The sequence below is a fragment of the Loxodonta africana genome, chromosome 1 (assembly GCF_030014295.1).
Source record: "Loxodonta africana isolate mLoxAfr1 chromosome 1, mLoxAfr1.hap2, whole genome shotgun sequence".
NCBI classification, from domain to species: domain Eukaryota; kingdom Metazoa; phylum Chordata; class Mammalia; order Proboscidea; family Elephantidae; genus Loxodonta; species Loxodonta africana.
The window spans coordinates 2860339-2886697 of NC_087342.1; the positions used below are offsets into that span (position 1 = coordinate 2860339).

General features: G+C 41.2%; 1 protein-coding gene across 3 annotated transcripts in view; it reads left to right on the forward strand.

Annotated features, from left to right (window-relative positions):
* The window catches only part of GRAMD1C (GRAM domain containing 1C), a 110658-nt gene extending 84843 nt beyond the window's left edge, over window positions 1-25815 (forward strand). Inside the window, exons 11-18 of one of the 3 annotated variants that reach the window (XM_023551783.2) lie at window positions 2108-2226; window positions 7926-8068; window positions 9339-9442; window positions 11065-11241; window positions 13082-13139; window positions 18457-18567; window positions 18815-18920; window positions 23797-25815. In XM_023551783.2, the coding sequence (XP_023407551.2) occupies window positions 2108-2226; window positions 7926-8068; window positions 9339-9442; window positions 11065-11241; window positions 13082-13139; window positions 18457-18567; window positions 18815-18920; window positions 23797-23877 (899 nt within the window). In that variant the 3' untranslated portion in view covers window positions 23878-25815. The remainder of the gene's footprint in view (window positions 1-2107; window positions 2227-7925; window positions 8069-9338; window positions 9443-11064; window positions 11242-13081; window positions 13140-18456; window positions 18568-18814; window positions 18921-23796) is intronic. The other 2 variants (XM_023551784.2, XM_064281474.1) reach the window with 2 other exon arrangements.
* The last annotated feature ends 544 nt before the right edge of the window (window positions 25816-26359 follow it).

Consider the following 26359-nt stretch of genomic DNA (forward strand, 5'->3'; position numbering starts at 1 on the left):
CTAAACAGGTATAGGCATGTCACTGCTCAGACCGAGAAGTAGACAGAACCTTTGCCCAAGAGAGCAAATCTGCTCACAACTGCACGCCATGTTGCTCTCCTCTGGACTTGTTCCTTGGTCATCAAATTTGTATTTCTAGAGAAGAAGTGGGTCCTGGTGGCACAGTGGTTAAGAGCTTGGCTGCTAACCAAAAGGTCGGCAGTTCGAATCCACTGGCTGCTCCTTGGGAACTCTATCATTTAAAGAAAAAATTTGTATAATCAATTGATTATTTGTGGATTTCATCCAATTCCAGCATTAAAATGGCTATTGCTGGATCTATCTTTTCATTTTTTTTAATTAGGGAACTTTTCCATAGGTATTCTCTTTAATCTTTACATAAGTTCTGTGATGCTACTTTTGTAGTTAAAAGCTCAGTTTTAGTGTTTTTACCCAACTTTTTTAACTTTGACAAAATCGAAACCTTCAGAAAAATTCCATGAATAGTATAATGAAAACCCATAAACCTTCACTTAGATCCATCGGTTTTAAAACTGTCATATCAAAGATCCTTAAGGGGTTGGTCCTGTAATGCCTGCTTTTTATTATTTCAGCTCAAAATGTAAAAAAATGCTCGGATGTTTTTTTATATACCGTCCCATTTTTTCTTACAATTTCCTCCCAGGTTTGGTATGTTTTAACGAGCTGTACTTCAGTCTTGGGGGTCCACTATTCCAAGGTGTTGTTGACCGGATCCTATTCTGGCACGTGATGTCAGTGGCCTCACTGGTCACACCGGTGAAAATACAAATGTGACATATTTGGGAAGCGAGGTGCTCTTCTTTTGTCTGTGCTGACCGCTGGTCGCTTTGTTGAATAGTGTAAAGTCTTAATCTCTCAATTAAGCAATATGTTTAAATTCTCTCTTTCCGATTAACAGTGGATCATTTGTGTCGTTTTCCTGATACAGGCTGACATATGACCAAACTAATCTTCTGAGCGGTATTTTGAGTTAAATGTATATCTTATTTAAGTGTATAAGGAACCGAACCTGGGATGAAATAGTAATAAAAATGGCAATCGTTATTAGTGTATACCGGAACGTTATTCCTGTAAATCCTGGTTAATAGATTTTCTGGCTTGTGATGTTACCTTTTTAATTAAGTTGTAAGATTTTCCAGACACTTCAAGAGCAGCTTCCAGATGCCTCTTTAAGCCCCTGGGCCCAGCTGTGTAAAGGAGATTGAGTCAAGCTGGCTCTAGCATAAAGTCCTGCTTCATTCCTTTGATGATGGATAACGGATTTGATAAAGACCACTTCCGGCTGTTGATGAATAGCAGCCAAACATACCGAGTGATTGCCTAAGTCCATTTGTGCTGACAGCAGTAGGTGACTGAGTCAGGGCTCTGAATAGAGTTTATGACGCTCTTCCCTATACTCTCCTAGTGAACTTCACGGATAGTGTTGTGTTCTAAAGGTGTATTTCCGTTCAAAGTGTGTTTTAATTCACTTGTGTTGTTCCAAAGCAAAGCAAAGAGAATTTTGACTAGGATCTTGCCATCAGTACAAAGCAGCAGGATGATCCTGTAGCCTTCTTCATGAAAAGCGTATATAGTCGTTTATATTCCATGTCCTACTTTGATTAAAGATTTCAGCAGGCAAACCATTGACATTACGTTGTGAGTTTGAGATATGATTTCTCCACAAGTCGGAATCGGGATTCACATTGTTGTATAATGAAAAGTAAGCTGTCTTCGAGTTTTGTTGTTCTGTCTCTGTTTGATAAGGCTGATACCGCTAACTTCTCATAGGCACTGGGACTGTAAAAAGAAGCCCACAGATGAACCAACTTTTAATATTTATCTTTTAAAGAAAGGGAAAAGCGTATGGATAGGAAACAACAGAAAATAAATGGATCAGAGATGAGGAAAGTGTCACACATAAGAAGCATTCCCAACATTTTGTCTCACTTTTCTTTACTGTCAAACTTACACAGGTTATAAGGTGGTTAGTGCTGGTCAAAAATAAAAGCTTAAGTAATTCTAAAACTGCCTCTTTGCTTCCAGTGTAAAGTCAGGCCCTTCACATTTTTAGAAGTAACTCATTTTCTGTGTTTCCTGTGATCAGATGTCGTATCTACCCCCTGGAACGTGGCGCCTGGAGGTGATCAGCTGAGAACCATGACCTACATGATCCTCCTTAACAATCCACTCACTGGAAAATGTACCGCTGCCACTGAGAAGCAGGTACGTCTGCTCCGCCCTGTTCCAGGAAAGCTGTGCACATGGGAGGGGAGATAACCACCCGTCATGTCGTCCTCGTAGTTACAGGAGCGACCACGGAACAGTCTGTGGAACGGTCTGATTCCATGAATTTTAAACTTAACCTGGAGCCCGTTTATTGTTATTATTCTTACTCAGTTGCTTCCACTTTAAGGCAAAATCCTTTGAGCACAGTGGCAGACTGGACATAGCCTATTAAAGGACCCCAGGCTATAATACTTAACGTCATTCACAGTAAGAAAATAAGAAAGAAAGAGAAAGGGCGAGGGGGGATAAAGGACAGAAAGAAAACACATACTCCAAGATGCCTTTTCTCACCAGCAGACTGGCAAATAACCAAGTGGTTGACAACCCCTTTTGCAGGGAAATAGGCACCCTCATACGTTTCTGGTATAGGATATAAAAAAATGTTATAATCCCAACAGAGAGGAGTTTACAAATGGGTTTACCCTTTGATCGAGCAATTTCCCTTCCAGGAGTCTAGATGAAAGATATGCTTGATACCACATGAAATGATGTGTATACAATCTTTCAGGCAGCACTGTTTGCATAGCAAAAATCTAGAAACAACCCAAATGTCTGTCTATAGGGAACTAATTGGAACAATTACGGTGCCTCCGTCCAGTGGAACACTAGGTAGCCATCAAAAGGAACGAGGGTGATTTCCGTACATGGCTGTGGAGTGAGCCCCAGGATATACTGTTAAATGAAAAGGCGAAGTACAGAATGGTGTGATGTTATGTTTCGTATGCTTTTATCTGAGAAGAGGATATGTACATGGACGCTCACACAGAGTGGAAGGAAAACCACGATAGTAAAGAATGGCTATCTACAGGAGACTGGAAGGGATAAGGCTGGAAGCTAGACCTATGAGTGCACCTTGTTTTATAACTTTGACAGCAGGGGAATGTTTTGCATAATTATAAAACAAAATTAAATCAAAATTTTTAAAAAAGGGCAGTCCTAAAAATGAAAGCAAAAGGGAACAAACAAATCTAACTGGATTTTAAGTTATTGGCTTAACCACATAGAGGACAATGTTTCAATGTACTTTATAAAAAGAGGACTTTGACTATACATCCCTTTTAGGGATATAGTCTAAAAACGGGAAAAAAACTTGCAAAGAAATCATAAACTGTTTTAAGTAACTGTACCCTGTATATAGATAAGTGATTTGCAAATAAATACATTAATGCCATTAAAAGCCAATATTTTCAGTGTAAGAGGAAAATGGACCGATATCCCGGACATTAAACACCTTGTAAACTTAAATTTTAATTGGGCACATCAGCATGAACTCATGATGTATTTTTCTTAAAATATGTTCTGTGGCCTTTGGAAAGACTTAATATTTAGCAGTGTAGCGGTGAGCCTTCCAGCATCCAGACTTTGGTCTCTATGTGTCATTTCCCACAAAAGGGACCCGGGCACGTTAGAGAAATGGCTGATTTCACATTTGAGGCAGGGAGTGTACCAGATGAATCTGGCTAATCCGTCACACCAGAGAAAGCTATCAGAATTGCTTGGAGTCTTGTCAAAAGCTGTAAGAGCCAACATTGAAGGGGATGGATCCCACTAGCCAAAGACCGGAGAGTTTGGACATCGAAAAACATAAGCACTGCAATGGATTAAAACACAGAGAACATGAAAAATTCCTGAGCTAGTAACTTTTTCCTAAATAAATAAATAAACTTGTTGGTCATCTTTGGAAGGTGCTAAGGAACCCACTCATCACCCTGAAAAGTGGTAAATTACGAGAAAGAATCAGGGTGTTTGCCTTTTCTGTATAAACAGTATTTCAGTGTAACTAAGCCGATCATGAGGAAAAGTACGTCTTTCTGGAAGAATTCCAGCTGGTAAGTAAAGCATGACAGGGTATGACACCAGTATTTTGTAACCTTTAATGAAATCACGGAGCAATGCAACAACCCTCGATGGCTGATCACACTGTTAGATGAAAGGCTGATGAGAGCTTTTGTATAGAACGGCTCAGACTCGAAACACCTCATCACTCTTAACATCAACAGAGTCACTAGATAGCAGCTCCTATGATAATTCTTGCCAAACATCAAACCCGGTAATTGGTAATTAAGCCTCCAGCTTACAAATACGCAAGGTATATAGGGGCTGGGGAAACCCTGGTGGCGTAGTGGTTAAGAGCTATGGCTGCTCACCAAAAGGTCAGCAGTTCGAATCCCCTAGGCGCTCCTCGGAAACTCTATGGGGCAGTTCTACTCTGTCCTGTAGGGTTGCTATGAGTTGGAATCGACTTGATGGCAACGGGCTTTATAGGGGTTGGAGGACTGTGTTAATGACACAGCAGTGTATAATCAACACAATATAATTTGTCTCTAAGACAAATTCAACAAATAGAAAAGGGGGGGGAGCGGAGAGAAGCAGTCACAGGTTAAAAGAGACTTAAGAGATATATTAACCCAATCGTAATCACACCCAAACCAAAAAAACCATTGCCATTAAGTTGATTCCGACTATAAAAAGGCATTTATGGGACAGTTGGGATTCTTTAAACACTGACCAGATATCTGATGACTTAAGGAATTAAAAAAAATTTTTTTTAATGTGTAATAAGGGTATCGTCACCACATTTTAAAGAAAAGAGTATCTTTCATCGAGTCTTAGGGAAGAATTTAGAAAGAGATATACTGAAGTATTTATGGATGAAGTTATATGGACGTCTGGGATTTCCTTTAAAAGTCATCTAGCAAACTCAACCACAAAAAGACAAACAACCCAATCAAGAAGTGGGCAAAGGATATGAACACACATTTCACTAAAGAAGATATTCAGGCAGCCAACAGATACATGAGAAAATGCTCTCGATCATTAGCCATTAGAGAAATGCAAATTAAAACTACGATGAGATTCCATCTCACACCAGCAAGGCTGGCATTAATCCAAAAAACACAAAATAATAAATGTTGGAGAGGCTGCGGAGAGATTGGAACTCTCATACACTGCTGGTGGGAATGTAAAATGGTACAACCACTTTGGAAATCTATCTGGCGTTATCTTAAACAGTTAGAAATAGAACTACCATACAACCCAGAAATCCCACTTGTAGGAAAATACCCTAGAGATACAAGAGCCTTCATACAAACAGATATATGCACACCCATGTTTATTGCAGCTCTGTTTACAATAGCAAAAAGCTGGAAGCAACCAAGGTGTCCATCAACGGATGAATGGGTAAATAAATTGTGGTATATTCACACAATGGAATACTACGCATCGATAAAGAACAGTGACGAATCTCTGAAACATTTCATAACATGGAGGAACCTGGAAGGCGTTATGCTGAGCGAAATTAGTCAGAGGCAAAAGGACAAATATTGTATAAGACCACTATTATAAGATCTTGAGAAATAGTAAACCTGAGAAGAACACATACTTTTGTGGTTACGAGGGGTGGAGGGAGGGAGGATGGGAGAGGGTTTTTTATTGATTAATCAGTAGATAAGAACTGCTTTAGGTGAAGGGAAAGACAACACTCAATACATGGAAGGTCACCTCAATTGGACTGGACCAAAAGCAAAGAAGTTTCCGGGATAAAATGAATGCTTCAAAGGTCAGCGGAGCAAGCGCGGGGGTCTGGGGAACATGGTTTGAGGGGACTTCTAAGTCAATTGGCAAAATAATTCTATTATGAAATCATTCTGCATCCCACTTTGAAATGTGGCGTCTGGGGTCTTAAATGCTAACAAGCGGCCATCTAAGATGCAGCAATTGGTCTCAACCCACCTGGAGCAAAGGAAAATGAAGAACACCAAGGCCACACGACAACTAAGAGCACAAGAGACAGAAAGGGCCACATGAACCAGAGACCTACATTATCCTGAGACCAGAAGAACTAGTTGGTGCCCGGCCACAATCGATGACTGCCCTGACAGGGAGCACAGCAGAGGACCCCTGAGGGAGCAGGAGATCAGTGGGATGCAGACCCCAAATTCTCATAAAAAGACCAAACTTAATGGTCTGACTGAGACTGGAGGAATCCTGGCGGCCATGCTCCCCAGACCTTCTGTTGGCACAGGACAGGAACCATCCCCGAAGACAACTCATCAGAAATGAAAGGGACTGGTCAGCGGGTGGGAGAGAGACGCTGATGAAGAGTGAGCTAATTATATCAGGTGGACACTTGAGATTGTGTTGGCAACTCTTGTCTGGAGGGGGGATGGGAGGATAGAGAGAGAGGGAAGCAGGCAAAATTGTCAAGAAAGGAGAGACTGAAAGGGCTGACTCAAGAGGGGAAGAGCAAGTGGGAGTAGGGAGTGAGATGTATGTAAACTTATATGTGACAGACTGATTGGATTTGTAAACGTTCACTTGAAGCTTAATAAAAGTTATTAAAAAAAAAAAAAAAAGTCATCTAGCCAGGCGGGGGCTAGTGGTGACGGGAGAGAACGTAGGGATGGGATACAGATAAGACAAGACAGGGCACGATTAATATTGTTGATGAACACATGAGGGTTCGTTACACTTCATTTCTACTCTTGTCCGTCTTTGGAATTTTTCATAATAAAATATAGCACCACTGAAATCTGGTTAATAGGACCACATCGAGGGTTAGGGCCAAATAACTAAATGGCTGCTGTGACACATGCGGAAGAGATTGAATTTTCAAAATTAAATATAAGATACTTGAAGGTGACTGTTATTCCGTGACCAATACGCCGCCAAAGGCTCCACAGCGTTGTGTGGTGGGTACGTGTGTTTGGCCAATTTGTGTAGAAGTATGGAGACCCTGGTGGCGTAGTGGTTAAGAGCTACGGCTGCTAACCAAAAGGTTGGCAGTTCAAATCCACCAGGTGCTCCTCAGAAACCGTATGGGGCAGTTCTACCCTGTCCCGTAGGGTCACTATGAGTTGGAATCGACTCGACGGCAATGGGTGTGTTTTTTTGATAGTACCTGTTTTACAAATAGGCTGAAAATATCTTTTAACGTCTGAACTAGTTGTTCTGTCCATATTTTTTGTCCATCAGTGTTAAAAAGCACTTGTTGCCTGACCTTTTTAAAATTTAAAAAAGATTTTCAAAAAACATTTAAGAAGGATTCGATGTTTTGGTACTGGGGATTCTTTGGTAATGTTGGAAATCTTTCTTTATTATTGTTATTTTTTTTATTAGAAGATGGATAGAAGAAGTGTGCTTACAATTAGAAAGATGTGGCCAACTACCACACTACTTCCTGTTTAGGGAAAGCAGTGTTTTTTTGGTTGCTTCCCCCTCCTCCTTCACGTTTTTGGTGAAGGGTGGCTCTGTTCCACGTGGATGAGCTTTGGAGCAGGGCACTTGCCCAGATCATTTGATTCTTGAGTTGTTTCCCTAACAGTCACATTTAAAACTCTTTATCAACTAATAATACAAGAGATTCTATCACTCCTTTCTCCTGCTCATGCCTAAAAGAAAGAAAAAAAACAATGGCACACTGAAATCAATAACCGAGGCAACAAGTAGGCTTCCAGGTGGCCTCACAGTTCACAGAGAGGCACAGCCCAGCACAGAGACTCTTTTAGCTTTAGAGGTAGCCTTCTCGTGTCTTTTGTAATTTCCGAAAAGGAATCCAAGTATGTATGTTCTGAATTGGTGAGAAATTTTGTGTGTTAAACGTGCACATGCAAAAATTCTTTATCTTGATTTGACAGACGCTGTATAAGAAAAGTCGGGAAGCAGAGTTCTATTTGGTAGATTCAGAGGTGCTGACACATGACGTGCCCTACCATGATTACTTCTATACCTTGAACAGATACTGTATCATCCCATCTTCAAGACAGAAATGCAGGCTCAGGTGAGCTGTCGTAAATGAGCGCGAGTCAAGGTAGGCTAGGTTATGCTCTCGTGACGTGCTAAACCTGAAATTTTAGTAGTAGCTCTACGCCACAAAGCTTTATTTCTGGCTCAAATTATATACCCAACAGTGGTGAGTGGAGGGGTGGGCTCCTCACTCAAGGCCCAAATCCAGTGAAGCCGTTGACATCTTGGCACTGCATAATCCAGAACAAGGGTCGTTTCAGCTGCCGTGGGAAGAAAGAGCTGCAGAACTGTGTGTGGGTTCACCATCCTTTAGCCAGAACTAGTCACATGACTCTCATTAATGGCAAGGGGGCTGGGAGCTCTTGGGGTTCAGCGGTAGAATTCTCGCCCTCCATGTGGGAGACCCGTGCCCCATTCCTGGCTAATTAACCTCGTGAGCAGCCACTCCCGTCTGCCAGTGACGGCTTCTGTTGCTGTGATGCTGAGCAGGTTTCGGTGGAGCTTTCAGACTCGGACAAAGGCCTGGAATCTTCCAAAAATCAGCCAGTGAAAACCATATGAATCACAACATCCCAGTCCACAACCTATTGTGGAGATGGCCTGAGACTGGCAGCGTTTTGTTGTTGTGTATGGAGTCACCATGGGTTGGAGGCCGCATCAACATCAGCTAACAACAGCATGGTGGGCAGTAAGCACGCCTGCTGCCATGGAAGTTGTTGGCGCATTAAAGATAGTGATGGGCTATCATATGCTTGGCCGAGTCCAACTTATTTAGTTACTTTCAGCTAATTTACCATCACTGGTGGCACAGTGGTTAAGATCTCAGCTGTTAACCTAAAAGTCAGCAGTTCGAATCCACCAGTTGCTCCTTGAAAACCCTGTGGGGCAGTTCTGCTCTCTCCCATAAGATTGCTATGAGTTGGAATTGACTCAACAGCAATGGTTTTTTTTAGGGATTTTTCATACAAGGCATTTAGAAAATTTAGAATTTATTTTGAAGCTTTATTGCTATTTAGGTAAAAAAAATAAACCAAGGAAGGAAGCACTAGTAAATACAGAAAGGAAAGAAAGAAAATGCCAATTTTTAGGAGGAAAAGTTGATGAAATTATTAAAGCACCAAATACTTTTTTGAAGATGTCATCAGCAAACGAATTTTCTTTGGAATCTCCATGACTTTCAATCTTTGTGGTTTTCCACTGAATACAATCTTACACTTAATTGCAATATTCATGTAACTCAGGTCTCTTCCTTAAATCTGTATTCTTAATGCATACATCACCTTTTTTCCTTCTTATCCAATTAGAGTTTCCACAGATCTGAAATACAGAAAACAGCCCTGGGGCCTCGTCAAATCTTTAATTGAGAAGACTTCGTGGAGGTCACTGGAGGATTATTTCAAACAGCTTGGTTTGTCATTTTTTTGTATTTATCTGCTTTTGTAAAGATGGCATTTCTTAACACAATGGATTCGTAGCAGGAACTGGTGGGTGATGTTGGAATGACTCGCACTGAAGGCGTTCCAGCTATCACACCTGCTCTACCACCTGAGGAACTTCTGAACTTTACAGCTTTGTGTATCTACCAAATACTTGTGTAATGCTTATTATAGGCCTGGCATTATGCCATCTCCATTATAAATATTAATTCATTCCATACTCATACAGCCTCTGAGGTAGGGAGGTTCCCCCCCCCCCCATTTTAATAAAGAGGAAATTGAGACAGAGATGTTACATGACTTGCCCAAGATCACATAGCAAGGTGCTGTCACATTCCCTGCCTCTGCAGCCAGCCAGGGAAGCTGACTCAGGGAGGGACCACAGAACCTGATCTTAAGTTTATATTTGTGTTCCCTAAGCTTTGAAATGCCTGCAGGCCCACACTTCCCATCCTGGATGCTGCCCACTAGCAATGCATTATGTACACGTATGGACTTGGTGGAGACGGGAGCTGCCCACATAGTCTCATGTGTCTACTTGAGCCAAGAAGCTCAGTCCTTATCATTTTCTATCCCATAGTACAGTCTAATCCCTGTCTGAAGAGTTGGCTTTGGGAATGGTTCCTGTCTTGGGCTAACAGATGGTCTGGGGACCATGACCTCTGGGGTCCCTCTAGTCTCAGACCATTAAGTCTGGTCTTTTTACTAGAATTTGGGGTCTGCACCCTACTGCTCTCCTGCTCCCTCAGAGGTTCTCTGTTGTGTTCCCTGTCAGGGCAGTCATCGGTTGTAGCCGGGCACCATCTAGTTCTTCTGGTCTCAGGCTGATGTAGTCTCTGGTTTATGTTTGGATATTCCTTAAAATATACATTATGAAAAAAATATGTACATACATAAACATTTTTTTAAAGAAAAGCTGCTGGTCGGTCAACTCAGGGTCGTCTAAGGCCTTCTTTTCCTTGCTTTTCTCCCTTTGGCAATTTCGTTATTAAACTCCTAATCAGAACCAGAGAAAATGAAACTCAAAAATTAGTTTGTCCACTGGATAATGAGCTTCTAATAAAAAAAGCCTGGTGAAGGAAAAGGTTGAAACAAATGACAAAAATGAGGTTTTTAGGTTGTTCGCAGATTGTCTTTACTGGTGCTTCCTCCTGTCAAACCCTCATTGGAAATGAGAGCTGAGCCGTGCTGCTCCCTTCTCTGAGATTGATGCCCAAGCACCACGACCTACCTTGGAATTCTTCTAATGCCCCAGTGTATGCGGGCAGCCTGTTGTTTCCATAACTGACATAGTTGCATTAATATTTAATGTGGCACATGGCACATTTACTCTAATGATTCCATCATTTATTAGTACAGTTCATTCTTCCTAGAAACCCCATTACGGGGTCATTATACTCTCTAAGGCTTTTTAGTAATGGTAAGGTTTGAATTTAGGCCATAAGAACCTAAGGAATAGTTAAAGGAAGTTACCAAGGCTTAAGAAAACAAAACAAAACAAAACAAGAAATAAGACAACAGCCAAACGGTCTTGTATCTTGTAGTTGAGAAGGTATTCCCCCGTCTAAATATTCTTTTTTTATTCCCTTATTAGAGTCAGATTTGTTAATGGAAGAATCTACATTAAGCCAGTCCATCGAAGACCCTGGAAAACTTAGTGGCGCCCGAAGGAGAAGGAGAACATTCAACATAACAGCTGAAGTACCTCCTAAACTTTCTTCTCCGCGCTCTTCTGGAGATGTGGGCTTAGATGTCAAAGGGGATGTTACAGGTAGCTGTGAAACAGATAAAAGATGCTTAGTTTAGTTTTATGTGGCAGAATGTGCCCTTGTATATAAGAGAAGATAATTATGGGGTCTCCCTTTCTCCCTTCCATTTTGATAATGCTTATCAAACTGTAAGCTCCTGAAAGATAACTAATACATAAATCTAAAACAGCTGTAACAAATGGCAGATGTTAGACCCATGGAAGTATTTTATTTGGCCCACAGGGTATTTTAAAAATTGGGCATTTTTTTCTTTTTTTAATTTTTGTTGTGTTTTAAGTGAAAGTTTACAAATCAAGTCAGCCTCGCATATAAAAATTTATGTACACCTTGCTATATACTCCTAGTTGCTCTCCCCCTAATAAGAGAGCACACTCCTTCTCTCCACCCTCTATTTCCGTGTCCATTCAGCCAGCTCCTGTCCTCCTCTGCCTTCTCATCTCCCCTCCAGACAAGAGCTGCCCACATAGTCTTATGTGTCTAACTTGAGCCAAGAAGCCCACTCCTCAACAGTATCATTTTTTATCTAACTTGAGCCAAGAAGCCCACTCCTCAACAGTATCATTTTCTATCTTATAGTCCAGTCCAATCCCTGTCTGAAGAGTTGGCTTTGGGAATGGTTCCTGTCTTGGGCTGGCAGAAGGTCTGGGGACCATGACCTCCGGAGTCCTTCTAGTCTCAGTCAGACCATTAAGTCTGGTCTTTTTCGAGAATTTGGGGTCTGCATCCCACTGCTCTCCTGCTCCTTCAGGGGTTCTCTGTTGTGTTCCCTGTGAGGACAGTCATCAGTTGTAGCCAGACAGCATCTAGTTCTTCTGGTCTCAGGCTGATGTAGTCTCTGATTTACGTGGCCCATTCTATCTCTTGGGCTCATAATTACCTTGTGTCTTTGGTGTTCTATGTTCTCCTTTGCTCCAGGTGGGTTGAGACCAATTGATGCATCATAGGTGGCCTCTTGCTAGCGTTTAAGACCCCAGACACCACTCTCCAAAGTAGAAAAATTGGGCATTTTTATGTAAAAAAATCAGATCTGACAGCCCTGGATCCAAATCCCCTTATTGCAACAGTGGGCTGGAGCTTCATAGTAGCTGCCCAGGAGACTGGGTGTGGCCCCCACTCCTCACAGCCCCCGCCATTCTCCCCTGCTCCTCGACTGCCTCAGTCATGTATGCTGCCTGCCAGCACCGGCGCACAGTTGATACCTATCTTTGAGTTGGCCACAGTGATTGTATGCTTTCAATCTTAGGCTGGCAGGGCCAGCCCAGCAAAATTGCAGAGACGGAATTTGACTTTGATTGTCCCCACTCTTCACTGTTGAAGATACCTTGCCTCTACTGTTATTCTCTCCCTCTCAGAGATGTAATTATTCTTAAATCCCCTTCCAGGACTTACACTTATTGTGAATATGTGTATCCATTATTTAAGCTTAATGGGCCTTTAATTTTGAAATTTAAAAGTTTGGGCATCAGGGAACAGGTGAGGGCGATGCTTTTGTTTTTCAAAGAGAGAAGCATTTGACATACACCCAACGCAAATATTATTTACAGAGGTACTACTTAGCTAGAGTTGGTGTATGCTGTATTAAATTGCTTAGAGTTAACTGACTTGTAGCGTAGGCCAGATGCGAAGGATTGAGGTAGATTTTACTTCCTCAGGTTTGTTTCATACCACTCAAGACACCAGCAATCAAAAAAGGGGTGCAGGGAATTCACCCCAGATCCCTTTGTCCTTACAAGTAATTATTTTAAAAGTTCTTTTCCAGTTCTTTTGAAACAAATACTAAATTAACAGTTTTAACCAAAATCCTGATTCTAATACGCTAATGCTGGCTTTTTTTTTTTTTAGGAAAGAAAAAAGAAATGGAAAGCTATAATACCACTCTTATTGTGGTGATGAGTATTTCGTAAGTATTTGTTTTGAATGCTTATTTTGTTAGTGCATTTATCTTTTAACTAGTTTCAAAAAAGATTTGAATGAAATTATATATTGCTGTGTAGAAATTGCCAATATTTAGGCATTTTTTTTCAATCTGGTAGTTTTTGTGTATGAACTGTTTTCAGAATAATTAAATTTGAGGCAATCCAAAGTGCACATTCAATAAATGTCTTTATTTTTAGAATAATCTGATTTCTACCATAGGTTTTTTATGAGAAGTTCGATAAATTTAAAGGGAATATATATATATATATATATATATATGAAACCTGTTGCCATGGAGTCAATTTCAACAAGTAGCAACCCAATAGGACAGAGTAGAACTGCCCACCTTTTGTTTGCTTAGCAGCCGATCTGTTAACCACTGTGCCTCCAGGGCTCCATTTATATATATAGGCCAGTGAAATCCCAATAATAGTATTTTATTCCATTTGATTGGAACAGTGGTTCTTATCCTTTACTGTGCAAATCACTTGGGGAGCTTGCTAAAATGCAAATTCCCAGGCCCCAGTCCCAGAGGCTGATTTAGCAGGTCTTCAGTAGGGATTAGGAATCAGTTTTTAAAATATAGAAACCCTGGTGGCGTAGTGGCTAAGTACTATGGCTGCTAAGCAAGAGATCGGCAGTTCAAATCCACCAGACGCTCCTTGGAGACTCTATGGGGCAGTTCCACTCTGTCCTATAGGGTCACTATTAGTCAGAATGGACTTGATGGCAGTGGGTTTGGGGTTTTTTTTTTTTTTTTTTTGGTTATTTAAAACACACACCCCAGGCCATTCTGAGGAAGTCACCTAGGACTACATAGTGAGAATACTGGGGCACTTAGTCTGAATCAGAGTATTCTATAGGAATCTACCCAACCAGTCGTATTTAGACTACTAATATCTGCATGACTCTATTTGAATATTGAAATAGTCCATTAGATTCTGTTGAATTGTTTCTGACTTGGTGATATACTCTGGTTTTTAGAACAAAGCTTTTATATCAGCTGTTTTTCCTAGTCGTAGATTTCAGAATATAGAAAATGTTTGATTTCCTTTTAGTTTTTGAAAAGGTTTTAATATCTTGATTAAATAGGCTTGCTGTGACAGTCTTGTAGTATATATTATTTGTGATCATTTGCATTACTTGCAGAAAATTTAACTCAAATGTTGAAATGTTAATCTATACCCCATTTCACCACCACTTATCTGTCAGTTAGTCCTACTGTGGTGGCTTGCATGTTTCTGTGAGGCTAGAAGCTGTGCTGCTGGTATTTCAAATACCAGCAGGGTCACCCATGATGGACAGCTTTCAGTGGAGCTTCCAGACTAAGACAGACTAAGAAGAAGGACCTGGCAGTCTAATTCTGAAAAAATTGGCCAGCGAAAATTTTATGAATAGAAGCAGAACATTGCCTGATAAAGTGACAGAAGATGAGCCCCTTGGGTTGGAAGGCATTCAAAACACAACTGGGGAAGACCTGCTTCCTCAAAATAGACTTGATCTTAATGATATGGATGGAGTCAAGCTTTTGGGACCTTCCTTTGCTGATGTGCCATGACTCAAAATAAGAAGAAACAACTGCAAACACCCATTTATAACTGCAACATGGCATTAACGAATTAACGAATCTAGGAAAACTGGAAGTTGTCAAAATGAAGTGGAATGCTTGAAGATAGATAGCCCAGGCATTAGTGAGCTGAAGTGGACTGGCGTTGGCCCTTTTGAATTGGACAGTCACGTGGTCTGCTATGGTCCGCTGTGGTCCGCTGTGGTCCGCTGTGGTCTGCTATGGTTGCTGTGCCAGGAGTGAACAACTGAAGAGGAACAGTGTCAAGTTCATTGTCAAAAAGAACATTTCAAGATCTCTACTGAAATACAGCGCTGTCAGTGATAGGATACAATGTCAGGGGAGGAAGGAAGACCAGTTAATGTGACTATTCTTCAAAGTTACGCACCAACCACTAATGCCAAAGATGAAGAAACTGAAGATTTTTACCAACTTCTGTGGTCTGAAATTGATCAAACATGCAATCAAGATGCATTCATAATTACTGGTAATTGGAATGTGAAAGTTGGAAACAAAGAAGAAGAATCAGTAGTTGGGAAATATGACATTAGTGATAGAAAAGATGCCAGAGAGCACATGATAGAATTTTGCAGGGCCAACAACTTATTCATTGGAAATACCTTTTTTCAACAACATAAACAGCAACTATACATGTGGACCTTGCCAGAAGGAATGCACAGGAATCGAATCAACTACATCTGTAGACAGAGATAATGAAGAAGCTCAATATCACCAGTCAGCCTTCAGCCAGGGGCCAACTGCGGGACAGACCATCAATGGCTCGTATGCAAGTTCAAGTTGAAGTTGTAGAAAATTTAAGAAGCCTACAAGGGCCAGAGTACAACCCTGAGTTTATCCCACCTGAATTCAGAGACCATTTCAAGAACAGAATTGACACACTGAATTCCAATGACTGAAGAGGAGACAAGTTGTAAAATGACATCAAGGATATCATACATGAAGAAAGCAAAAGGTCATTAAAAAGGCAGAAAAGAAAAGAAGACCAAAATGGATGTGAGAAGAGACTCTGAAACTTGCTCTTGAATACAGAGTAACTAAAATGAATGGAAGAAATGATCGAGTAAAAGAGCTGAACAAGTTTTTGAAAGGCAGCTCAAGAAGACTAAGTATTATAATGAAATGTACAAAGATCTGGAGTTAGAAAACAAAAAGAGAAGAACATGCTTGGCATTTCTCAAGGTGAAAGAACTGAAGAAAAAATTCAAGCCTCAAGTTGCAATATCGAAGGATTCTATGGGCAAAATATGAAGTGACACAGGAAGCATCAATAGACCATTGAAGCAATACACAGTGACTGTACAAAAAGAATTGATCGATGTTCAAACTTTTCAAGAGGAATCATATGATAAAAAACCGATGGTAATGAAGGAGAGAAGTCCAAGCTGCACTGAAGGCACTGGCAAAAAACAAGGCTCCAGGAATTGATGCGATACCAATTGAGACGTTTCAACAAACGGATGCAATGCTGGAAGTGCTCGCTCATCTATGCCAGGAAATTTGGAACAGCCACGTGGCCAACTGAATGAAAGAGATCCATATTCGTGCCCATTCCAAAAAAAGGGGGTCCAACTGAATGCAGAAATTATGGAACAATATCATTAATATCACATACAACTAAAATTTTCTGAAGATAATTCAAAAATGGTTGCAGCAGTACATTGACAAGAAACTGCCAGAAATTCAAGCCGGATTCAGAAGAGGACGTGGAATGAGAGATATCATGGAACCAGGGATATCACTGCTGATGTCAGATGGATCCTGGCTGAAAGCAGAGAATACCAGAAAGATGTTTACCTGTGTTTTATTGACTATGCAAGGGCATTCGACTGTGTGGATCATAATAGATTATGGATAACATTGTGAAGAATGGAAATTCCAGAACAGTTAATTGTGCTCATGTGGAACCTGTACATAGACCAAGAAGCCGCTGTTTGAACCGGACAAGGGGATACTGCGTGGTTCAAAATCAGGAAGGGTGTGCGTTGTGTCAGGGTTGTGTCTTTTCACCATACTTGATCTGTATGCTGAGCAAATAATTTGAGACACTGGACCATATGAAGAAGAATGTGGTATCAGGATTGGAGGAAGACTCATTAACAACCTGTGACATGCAGATGGCATGACTTGCAGCACTTACTGATGAAGATCAAAGACCACAGCCTTCAGTATGGATTACACCTCAACATAGAGAAAACATAAATTTCCACAACTGGACCAATGAGCAACATCATGACAAGCGGAGAAAAGATAGAAGTTGTCAAGGATTTCATTTTACTTGGATCCATAATCAACAGCCATGGAGGCAGCAGTCAAGAAAAGAAGCGATGTACTGCATTGGGCAAATCTGCTGCAAACAAACAAAAAACCAAACCTGTTGCCGTCAAGTCGATTCCTACTCATAGCGACCCTATGCCTATTTAAAGTGTTAAAAGGTGAAGATGTTACTTTGAGGACTAAGGTGCACTTGACCCAAGCCACAGTATTTTCATTTGCCTCATATGCACGTGAAAGCTGGACAACGAATAAGGAAGACCAGAGAAGAATTGATGCCTTCGAATTATGGTGTTGGTGTGGAATATTGAATATGCCACAGACGGCCAGAAGAATGAGCAAATCTGCCTTGGAAGAAGTATAGCCAGAATGCTCCTTAGAAGCAAGGATGCCAAGACTTTGTCTCACGTACTTTGGACATGTTGTCAGGAGGGACCAGTCCCTGGAGGAGAGTGTCATGCTTGGTAAACCACAGGGTCAGCTAAAAAGAGGAGGACTGTCAGTGAGGTGGATTGACACAGTGGCTACTTTTTTATGGGTTCAACCATAAAAAAGTCTGTGAGGATGACGCAGGGCCAGGCAGTGTTTAGTTCTGTTGTACTTAGGGTCGATATGAGTCAGAACTGACTCAACAGCACCTAACAACAACAACAACCCCGTTTCAATGCCACGATAATTTCATAGATCTGATTTGCTTGCTACTGCCTTAGTTTTGCTTTTCTTTTTCTTATCCTCTTCTGGACTGGTGAATACTGTGTATTTTTAAGGGCAAGTAATATTTTAAGAGAAGAAATAAGTAGAAAGATATGATGCTACTTACATATTTGCATGTATGTCTAATGAAGTATATAGTCATTCATTTGAAAGACTGTTGTGAAACCAATAAAATTCATTTAAGCATGTAACATTTGACATATAACACAGTTAACGTGTATTTGGGGTGGTACTTCCCTTGTCCACGGTGAACTAAAAAAATTTTGCTGAATGGTCCTTTGTTTGTTTTCCACTGGGAGTAAAAGGCACGTTGTGATCTAACTCCATACTGATCTTCATTTCTTTTTTTTTTAAATTGCTTAAGCCAAAGGAACCCAAAAATAGACCTTGAAAGCTTGTATGGTAGATTTCTAAGCTGGCGGCCACCACATCAAACCAGCTGTGATTTCTAGCAGAAAGGAGAAGTGCAAGGGACAACCCCAACTCCCTTTATATGGGGACTTCATTGTCACTCCGCTTAACGCCCACTGTTCCCCTCCACATCCACTCAATGCTTCCAGTAATGCTTTTTGCTCAGTGAAATAGGGATGATTGGTTTCAATAATAAGAGCAACTGGAAAATATCTAGATAAGGTATATTTTTAAAGCGTTCGCGTGTCTATTCTGCGTTATCAATGCTTTCGGTCTGGATCGAGTGGGTTAACCAGGCGTGCTCTGCTCTGCCTAGTTTGCTGTTGCTAGTTCTGCTGAACGTGATGCTGTTTATGAAGCTGTCCAGGATAGAACGTGCTGCTCAGTCGCTTTACCGTCCCCAGCCCCAGGAAGGGACATCTGTGAAGTAAGCCCTTTTTCCCCCCTCCAACCTGTTTTTACCACAGTATTATTTCAATAATTCTTCAGCTGGAGCAATTTTATGTCCAGTTTCAGACATTTTGCTCTCTCCTGTAGTCATAAACTGCTGGTTTTTGTTTGCTTTTTTTTTAATGTTGGGTTTTATTTGCAAATGTATGGGGGTGCTGAAGATTTCTGGAAATGAAAGATCAGAAAAATATCTCTCGATTTTGAAGATAGTGTTGTTCTTGCAGTTTTGCCTCTGACATGGCGTCAAGAGCAGAAAACCCTCAAAAGAACAAAGACCAGGCTCATCGTTTAAAGGGCGTGCTCCGAGACTCCATAGTGATGCTTGAACAGGTAGACAGCTCTACGTCCCACAGTGCCTAGTACCTTCCCACCAGCCTGAGTCGCTGCTGCTTCTGGCTCTGAGAGGCTATTTTATTAGATCATTATCTAACGAAATTCTACTCCTAGAGGAAACTACCCTGGCCGATTTCTGTGTTATGGATATTATGCATTTATATATATAACCCATTGCTATCGAGTCGATTCCCACTCACGGCAGCCCTATAGGACAGAGTAGAACTGCCTGCCCTATATTTTTCCAAGGCTAGAATCTATATGGAAGCAGACTGCCATGTCTTTCTCTTGTGAAGTGTCTAGTGCATTTGAACTGCTGACCTTTCGGTTAGTAGCCCAGCGCTTTAACCACTGCACCACTAGGGCTCCTATATTGTGTATATGGTTGCTTTTATCTATTTGTTTATTTTGCAAAATGGGAACATGCTATACACATTGTGGGATACCCTCTCTTTTCAATTAGTAAGGTATTTTGGAGATTTTCTGTATCAGCGTGTATATGTCTCTACCTCATTCCTTTTAGTGACCCTTCTGGAGAAAATTCTAGGCTTAACAGTAAGTCTTGAGGGAGGCGTTCCTCTGCCTGTGAGGGACAAGTCCGGGCCTGTGTTTTCTGAATTCCATCCCCCCTTCATCAGCTGGGAAACCCTGGTGGTATAGTGGTTAAGAGCTACGGCTGCTAACCGAAAGGTCGGCAGTTCGGATCCACCAGGCGCTCCTTGGAAACCCTCTGGGGCAGTTCTGCTCTGTCCTCTAGGGTCGCTATAAGTCGGATTGACTGGACCTGGGAACGGGTTTTCAGCTGCCCCGCCTGCATTCAGTTGAATCATTAGCACCCGCACAGGACCTGCTCTGTTGTCTGCTGTATGGGAACCCCACATTACTCACGCCCTTCCCCTTAGACTGCTCTCTCTTCCCTTCACAGTCACGCTCCTTCAGAGAGCTGCCTGCTCCCGCTGTCTGTAACCCACTCGCTTTTTAAAGTTTTCATTTTTACTAAAATCCTTCATTCACACAGTTTAAAGAGATAACTCGTTTTACAAGGTTTGTTCAGGAAAAAAGCAATCCCAGCACCCTCCTTTCTGTCTCCTTCTCAAAGGCAATTTTCAACTCTTTCAGTTTGTTCTTTTGGTGTTTACCTCCTATTTATAAATAACAAGTGTGTATTGATACTTCCTGACTTTTCCATTTTAAGCATTATTTTTTTTTACTTCCCATCGTAGAAGATATCAATTTGATTTTCTTTCTTTTTTTTTTAATTTTTATTGTGCTCTAAGTGAAAGTTTACAAATCAAGTCAGTCTCTCACACAAAAACTTATATACACCTTGCTACATACTTGATTATCTTTCTTTTCACCTACTTCTAAGCGCCCCTATCTTCCCAATGAAGTTATAGCATAATTTTGGTTAGATCAGTATTGAGTATTTACTTAATTTTGACCAAGTCTGTGATTCAGAGCTGAGTGATAAAATAAGCCATGACTGCTTTTTTTCCTATGCCTTTTTTAATCCCTAAAATTGTCTTATTATAGTGTTGATTAGTTTATCATATGATTTATGAGTACTTCATCCCCTAATTCTCCATTGTATAAATCTGTTCTCCAGACCTTCATTCCTTTCATTATTCTATCAATGGAGCCTTCTGACGGGCTCCCGTCAGGTCCATTGCCTGGTGCACTGCTCTCATCCTGGGGCTTCCCATAGCTTCTGTCCTCTGTGTATCTGATATTCCCCGTATTTTCCTCTTTCTTGCTTTGCTTCTTCCTTTTAACAGAGTCTATCGTCCAGGACCTTCACGAGAGGATGAAGGTAAATACTTTCAGACTTCACCTGTGCGAACACTTTTTATTCTACCCTCCCTTTGATTAACGGTTGGGCTGGGAATAGAATTCTGGATTGGAGATAACTTTCCTTCAGAACTTTTAAGGCATTTTCCACTGTCTTCTGGCTTCCAGGGTTACTCCTGAGAATTCTGAAGCCATTACCATTCCTGATCCTTCAGTCTGGAAACTCATGCCCTTTAGTTCTGGCAAGTTTTCCTGACTCCTCCCTGCATTTTCTCTTTCCCGTCTGTCTGCAGCTCCTGTCATTCAGATGTCTGCCTACTATCGTACGGGTTGTCTCATCTGACCTTTTCCTACTAGCTTCCGTGTCTGCCTTTTCATTCCACTTTCTGGGATATTTCCTCAACTTTATCTTCAGGTTCTTCTGCTGAGGTTTTCAGTTTTTGCTAACAAGTTTTTAATTTCAAAGAGCTATTATTTCTCTGACTTGTTTTCTTTTTAATGGGTGCAGCATCTTATTTTATCTCTCTGAGCATATTACTGAGAGTTAAAAAATATTTTTCTCTTCTTGTATACTCACTTCCCATCAAGATCCTTTTTCCCCCATTTTGGTTTTATCTTTCAGGTTAGAGGGCTTCTGGTAGTCCTTGGTGGTCTGCTTATGTGGCCCAGAAGCTTTTCACATGCGGGTGGGGCTGGTCTACTTTGAACCTCCCTGTAGATTTGGCTGGGCTACTGGCTGAGAAATCCTGATATTAGGTCTTTCCCCTTGAACTGGTCAGTTTCCACAGAGAAGGGCCTTCTAATCTCCCTGATGGGTTGAGTGCTGGGTTTTAGGAGCTGAGTGAAGGAGGAGGGTCGGAGAGGGCAGGGCAGAGGGGATGACCTCAACATCCGTATACATTTTTTCGTGTAACCTCCTGTTTTTGGTATGGTGCTACTGGCCTTAACAATGTCTGGTGTCTCCCCCTGAGCTGGAGACCCTCTGTTTTCTTCTCTCCAGAAAATAAAATTCCAGCCTTTTTATTTTGGCCCCTTCCTCTTCATTCCCTTCCAGAGATTCCTGGCCCCCAAGTCTTCAGATGTTTGAGGATCCTTCAGAGTAAGTTTTGGTTCTCAGTTTTCGCTGTTAACTTAGGACTCACCTGTTTCCAGGTCTGCTCCGCAATTTGTCTGCTTTCCAGCTTCCAAAGCTGTGTTGCTGTGGCTGTCTTTCCTGTTCTCCCCACCCTTGTGGGTTGATGCTTTAAAAAATCCCTTTACTCTGCTTTTAGTGGGGTTTCAGGAAGAAGCAAAGTTGGGTGCATGTATTCAGTCCACTCATTCTCTCTTCAGCTCACGCCTATCTGGTTTTCTTCCTTCACAATTCCACTGATATGCTCTAGGGTGGCCAGTGACCTCTGGCTAATAAAAGTAATGTACTTTTTTTTATTTTCCATCTTACAGGGTCTGCATTTGACCGAACTGACCACTTGCTCTTGAAATACCATCTTGTCTTCTTAAAACCATTAAAAAAAAAAAAAAACTTTATTGTGATAAAATTCACATACTCTAAAATTCACCCTTTTAAAGCGTGTGATCCAGTGGTTTTTAGTGTATTCCTCGGTTTGTACAGTCAGCAGTCATCATGACTGTCTAATTCCAGAACATTGTCATCAATCCCAAAGGAACCTTGTACCCATTAGCAGCTACTCGTCATTCTCCCCTCCCCCCAGCTCCTGGTAGCCACTAATCCGTTTTCTGTTTCTGTGGGTTTGCCTATTCTGGATATCTCTTACAATACGTGACCGTTTGTGGTGGGCTTCTCTCACTCAGCATAATGTCAAACTACTTTTTGCTGGTTAAAAACCATTTCCTCTTCCTGACCTCTTCGCGACCCAAAGCTCCTGAGCTCCGTGTAGTAGGCCCCTGGCTTCTCCTCCATGCTGTCTCTAGGTACATCGTCTCCCATAGCTTTAAATACCACAGGTGCCAGTGACTCCTAAGTCCTTACCTCTCATCCCAGACCTCTTCCCTGAGCTCCAGACTCATAGTCATTTGCCTCCTTGGCATCTTCACCTGGACTCAGCTCTGTCAGGTGTGCTCTGTCATCTAGACGCCAGCAGGCCTCCAGATCAGGTCACGCCTACAGGAGAACTCAGTTTCCCTCCTACACCCAAACCTAATTCTCCTCTACTCATCCCCACTGGACATGACCATCTTCCAGATAGTTCATAAAACGGGGAAGTATCTGCTTACCTATGTGATTATTTCGGTTCTGTCCTTGGAAACTGTGGGGCAGTTCTACTCTGTCCTATAGGGTCGCTATGAGTTGGAACCAACTCGACGGCACTGGGTCTGGGTTTTACCCCTCACTAGTGTAAACTCCACGAAGTCAGGGACCGTGCCTCTTCAGGTCACCATGGTATATAACCAGTGCTTTTTAAAAAAAAAAAAAAATTTTTTTTTTTTTTTTTAGCACAGTGCCCGGCATATAAGCAATAAATACTTGCCAAATGAATGAATACAAAAAAGAATGAGACAGAATTCTTGCCTTCAAGTTCCCTGCAGTTTTATTAGGGAAATCAGATGTCCATGTTTATTGTTAAAGACTATAAAAAAGTGCGGAATTAAGTGTCAAAGTCAGTAGTAAGGGTAATGCTTTAGGAGTTTAGAGGCAGGTGATTAAGATAAAACTCTGTGGACAGTGGGGTTGGGTAAGTTTCAGAAAGGTAAAGAGGAAGATGAGCACGATAGAAACAAAGGCCTGGAGGTGAAACTTGTGTGGGGATAGTGAGGAGACCCCTGCAACTTCAGAAACCATTGAAGAAAACACAAACTTCCGCTTTGGGTGATGTTGTTAATCGACCTTTGGGGAGGTAGAGCATACAGCAGGCCACTGCAGGAAGAAGTACAGTGCCTCAGCGGATGGGAAGGGCTGTGTAGCAGCCATACCCACAGCTACACTAAGGGATCAGGCATTTTATATTCATCTTTATTTGGGCATCAGTATAAATACAATTGTATTAAATGTAAATGTAAGCTTTTGGCATAAGAATAATCAGAAAAACTTAAGCAATCTGATTTTGAACATTAATTTTGTTTGCAGTTGAAGAGCTCACTTGTCATGCTTCAGAGAACCTTTGATCTACTGAATAAGAACATGACTGGCAGGGCCGTCGAAAGCTAGTGATCTTCAGGACTGAAATAGAGACACTTGGAACTAAAAGAAGTCATCTGGAAGAAAACCAAACAATGTAGGGCTTTGATCGTAATAGGTGCATTTCCATGTTTTCTCTTTATTGGTATTTCTAATACGAACATTTTTTCAGTAACACTTATGTGATAATTAGACCTGTCTGGCCTTAAGGATCTATCCTTTCACTTATACATCGTTCTAAGCTGTGAAGTTCTCCAGTGAACCGGGTTATGGAGTTGAATTTCTGAGGTGTGAGAAGAAAATGCACTCTGAACTGAATGGCACAGCCTCATTTCTCCACGCGGTTGGAGGTTGGGAAGCTTTATCGTTGGTGCAGAATCAGCATTTGTCCATAGAATGCTTTCACAGTTGAGACATGTTCAAGAGGCTAAAGGAGAGGCTTAAGAAGAAACCTCCGAACATAAGAAGAAAGCCTCCAAAAACTAATCTTAAAGGATCAGTTTTCAGGCACCTATCACAACACTTCTGGGTTTGTGTGTCTTCATTTCTTTAGCAAATTGTCATCAAACCTTGTGGATCTGACTGCTGCTGGTGGTCATGTGAAGGGCTCTCCAGCCTGGTTATATCTTTAGGAAAGAAGAGTTGCTTTGTCTTAAGGCAGCTCTCAGAGGTAAGATGATCTTGCCTCTTTGTACATCAAATAGCAGATGAGCCAATTTAGGAAAAGGGAAATGTAGGACTCAAAATGAAGACCTATGCTCTTTTTTTTTTTTATGCTCTGAGCTTTAAAAACCAGAAGACTATGCGAAAATCTGGGCCTTTAGTGACAAATAAGGAATACTTGAACTAAGCTTGGCTTTCAGCTTAGCCATTGGTGAAAGTGAGACATCTTGCTGAAAATAATTTATGTATTACTTTTCAGTAGCCAGATACGGCACAGTCTTTATACATGCGTGTGGCTTCTTTTAGTGGGTAATGTATAAGCCAGGCATAAGCTTTAGCTCTTTCCTGACTTTGAAGTTGTCAGCAGACACGAGCTTTGGCTGTATCATAAAAAGTGTTTAGGTTTTATATCTCAATATAAGTGGTTCCTGAAAATAAGGACTTTGTGAACTGACTGGAAGTCAGATTTGTTTTCCCAAAGTTAGGAGTTAACTCAGGAAGTGTCCTCTTGAGATCCTTCTCCGGAACAAGAGAAAGATAGTGTAGAGTAACTTGTATAAAGTCTTACTGTTGAAACAACTATTGCCTTTAGTTAAATGTTTCCTAATTTTCCAGAGTCACCCAGGCCCCATGGGATTGCTAAAGTTCTTTTTGAGATGCTTGTAAAGGATGAAAGTGTTGACTGGAGTGGAGGGACAGGGGGTTTCCCACCTAACCTACCCAGGTCTGCCTTTGTAAGGATTTAACTGGTGTATGGCTGTGAACCAGAGTGACTGGACTGTAAACTTGAACCTTGTTTTCTATGACGTTCACAAAAATGATCATTGACAAGCTGAATATTTTTGTGATGTTTCCTCAGAATGAGAGATTGTACTCATAAATACCTCAAAGAAAATGACCAGATTCTAAATAAAATGAAATATGTATGTATACACAATTCAGTTAATAAAATTTAAGCCTGTTATGCAAATTGAGTATCAATAAAAATTAAAAAATCTGAGTTATATGCACACCCATGTTCATTGCAGCATTATTCCCAATAGCAAAAAAGAGGGAAACAACCTAAGTGCCCATCAACAGATGAATGGATAAAATATGGGATATACACACAATGGAATACTACACAATGATAAAGAACAATGATGAATCTGTGTAACTTCTCACAACATGGATGAATCTGGAGGGCATTAAACCAAAACAAAAACCCACTGCCATCAAGTTGATTCTGACTCATAGGGATCCTGTAGCACAGAGTAGAACTGCCCTATACAGTTTCCAAGGAGTGCCTGGCAGATTCGAACTACTGACCTCTTGGGTAGCAGCTGTAGCATTTAACCACTATGCCCCTAGGGTTTCCAGAGGGCACTATGCTGAGTGAAATAAGTCAATCACAAAAGGACAAATACTGTATGAGACCACTATTATAAAAACTCATGGAAAGGTTTATACACGGAAAGAAACAATCTTTGATGGTTAGGAGGGAGGAGAGGGATGGAGAGGGAAAAACACTAACAATAGATAAGTGGTAACTTTGGTGAAGGGCAGGATAGTACACAATACGGGGGAAACCAGCACAACTTGTACAAGGCAAAGTCATAGAAGTTTCACAGACACATCCAAACTCCCTGAGGGACCGAATTACTGGGCTAAGGGCTGGGGACCATGGTCTTGGGGGACATGTAACTCAACTTTAATAGTTTATAAAGAAATGTTCTACACCCTACTTTGGTGAATACCGTCTGGGGTATTAAAAGCTTGTGAGCAGCTATCTAAGATACTCCACTGGTCTCACCCTGTTGGAAGCAAGGGAGAATGAAGAAAACCAAAGACACAAGTCCAAAGGACTAAG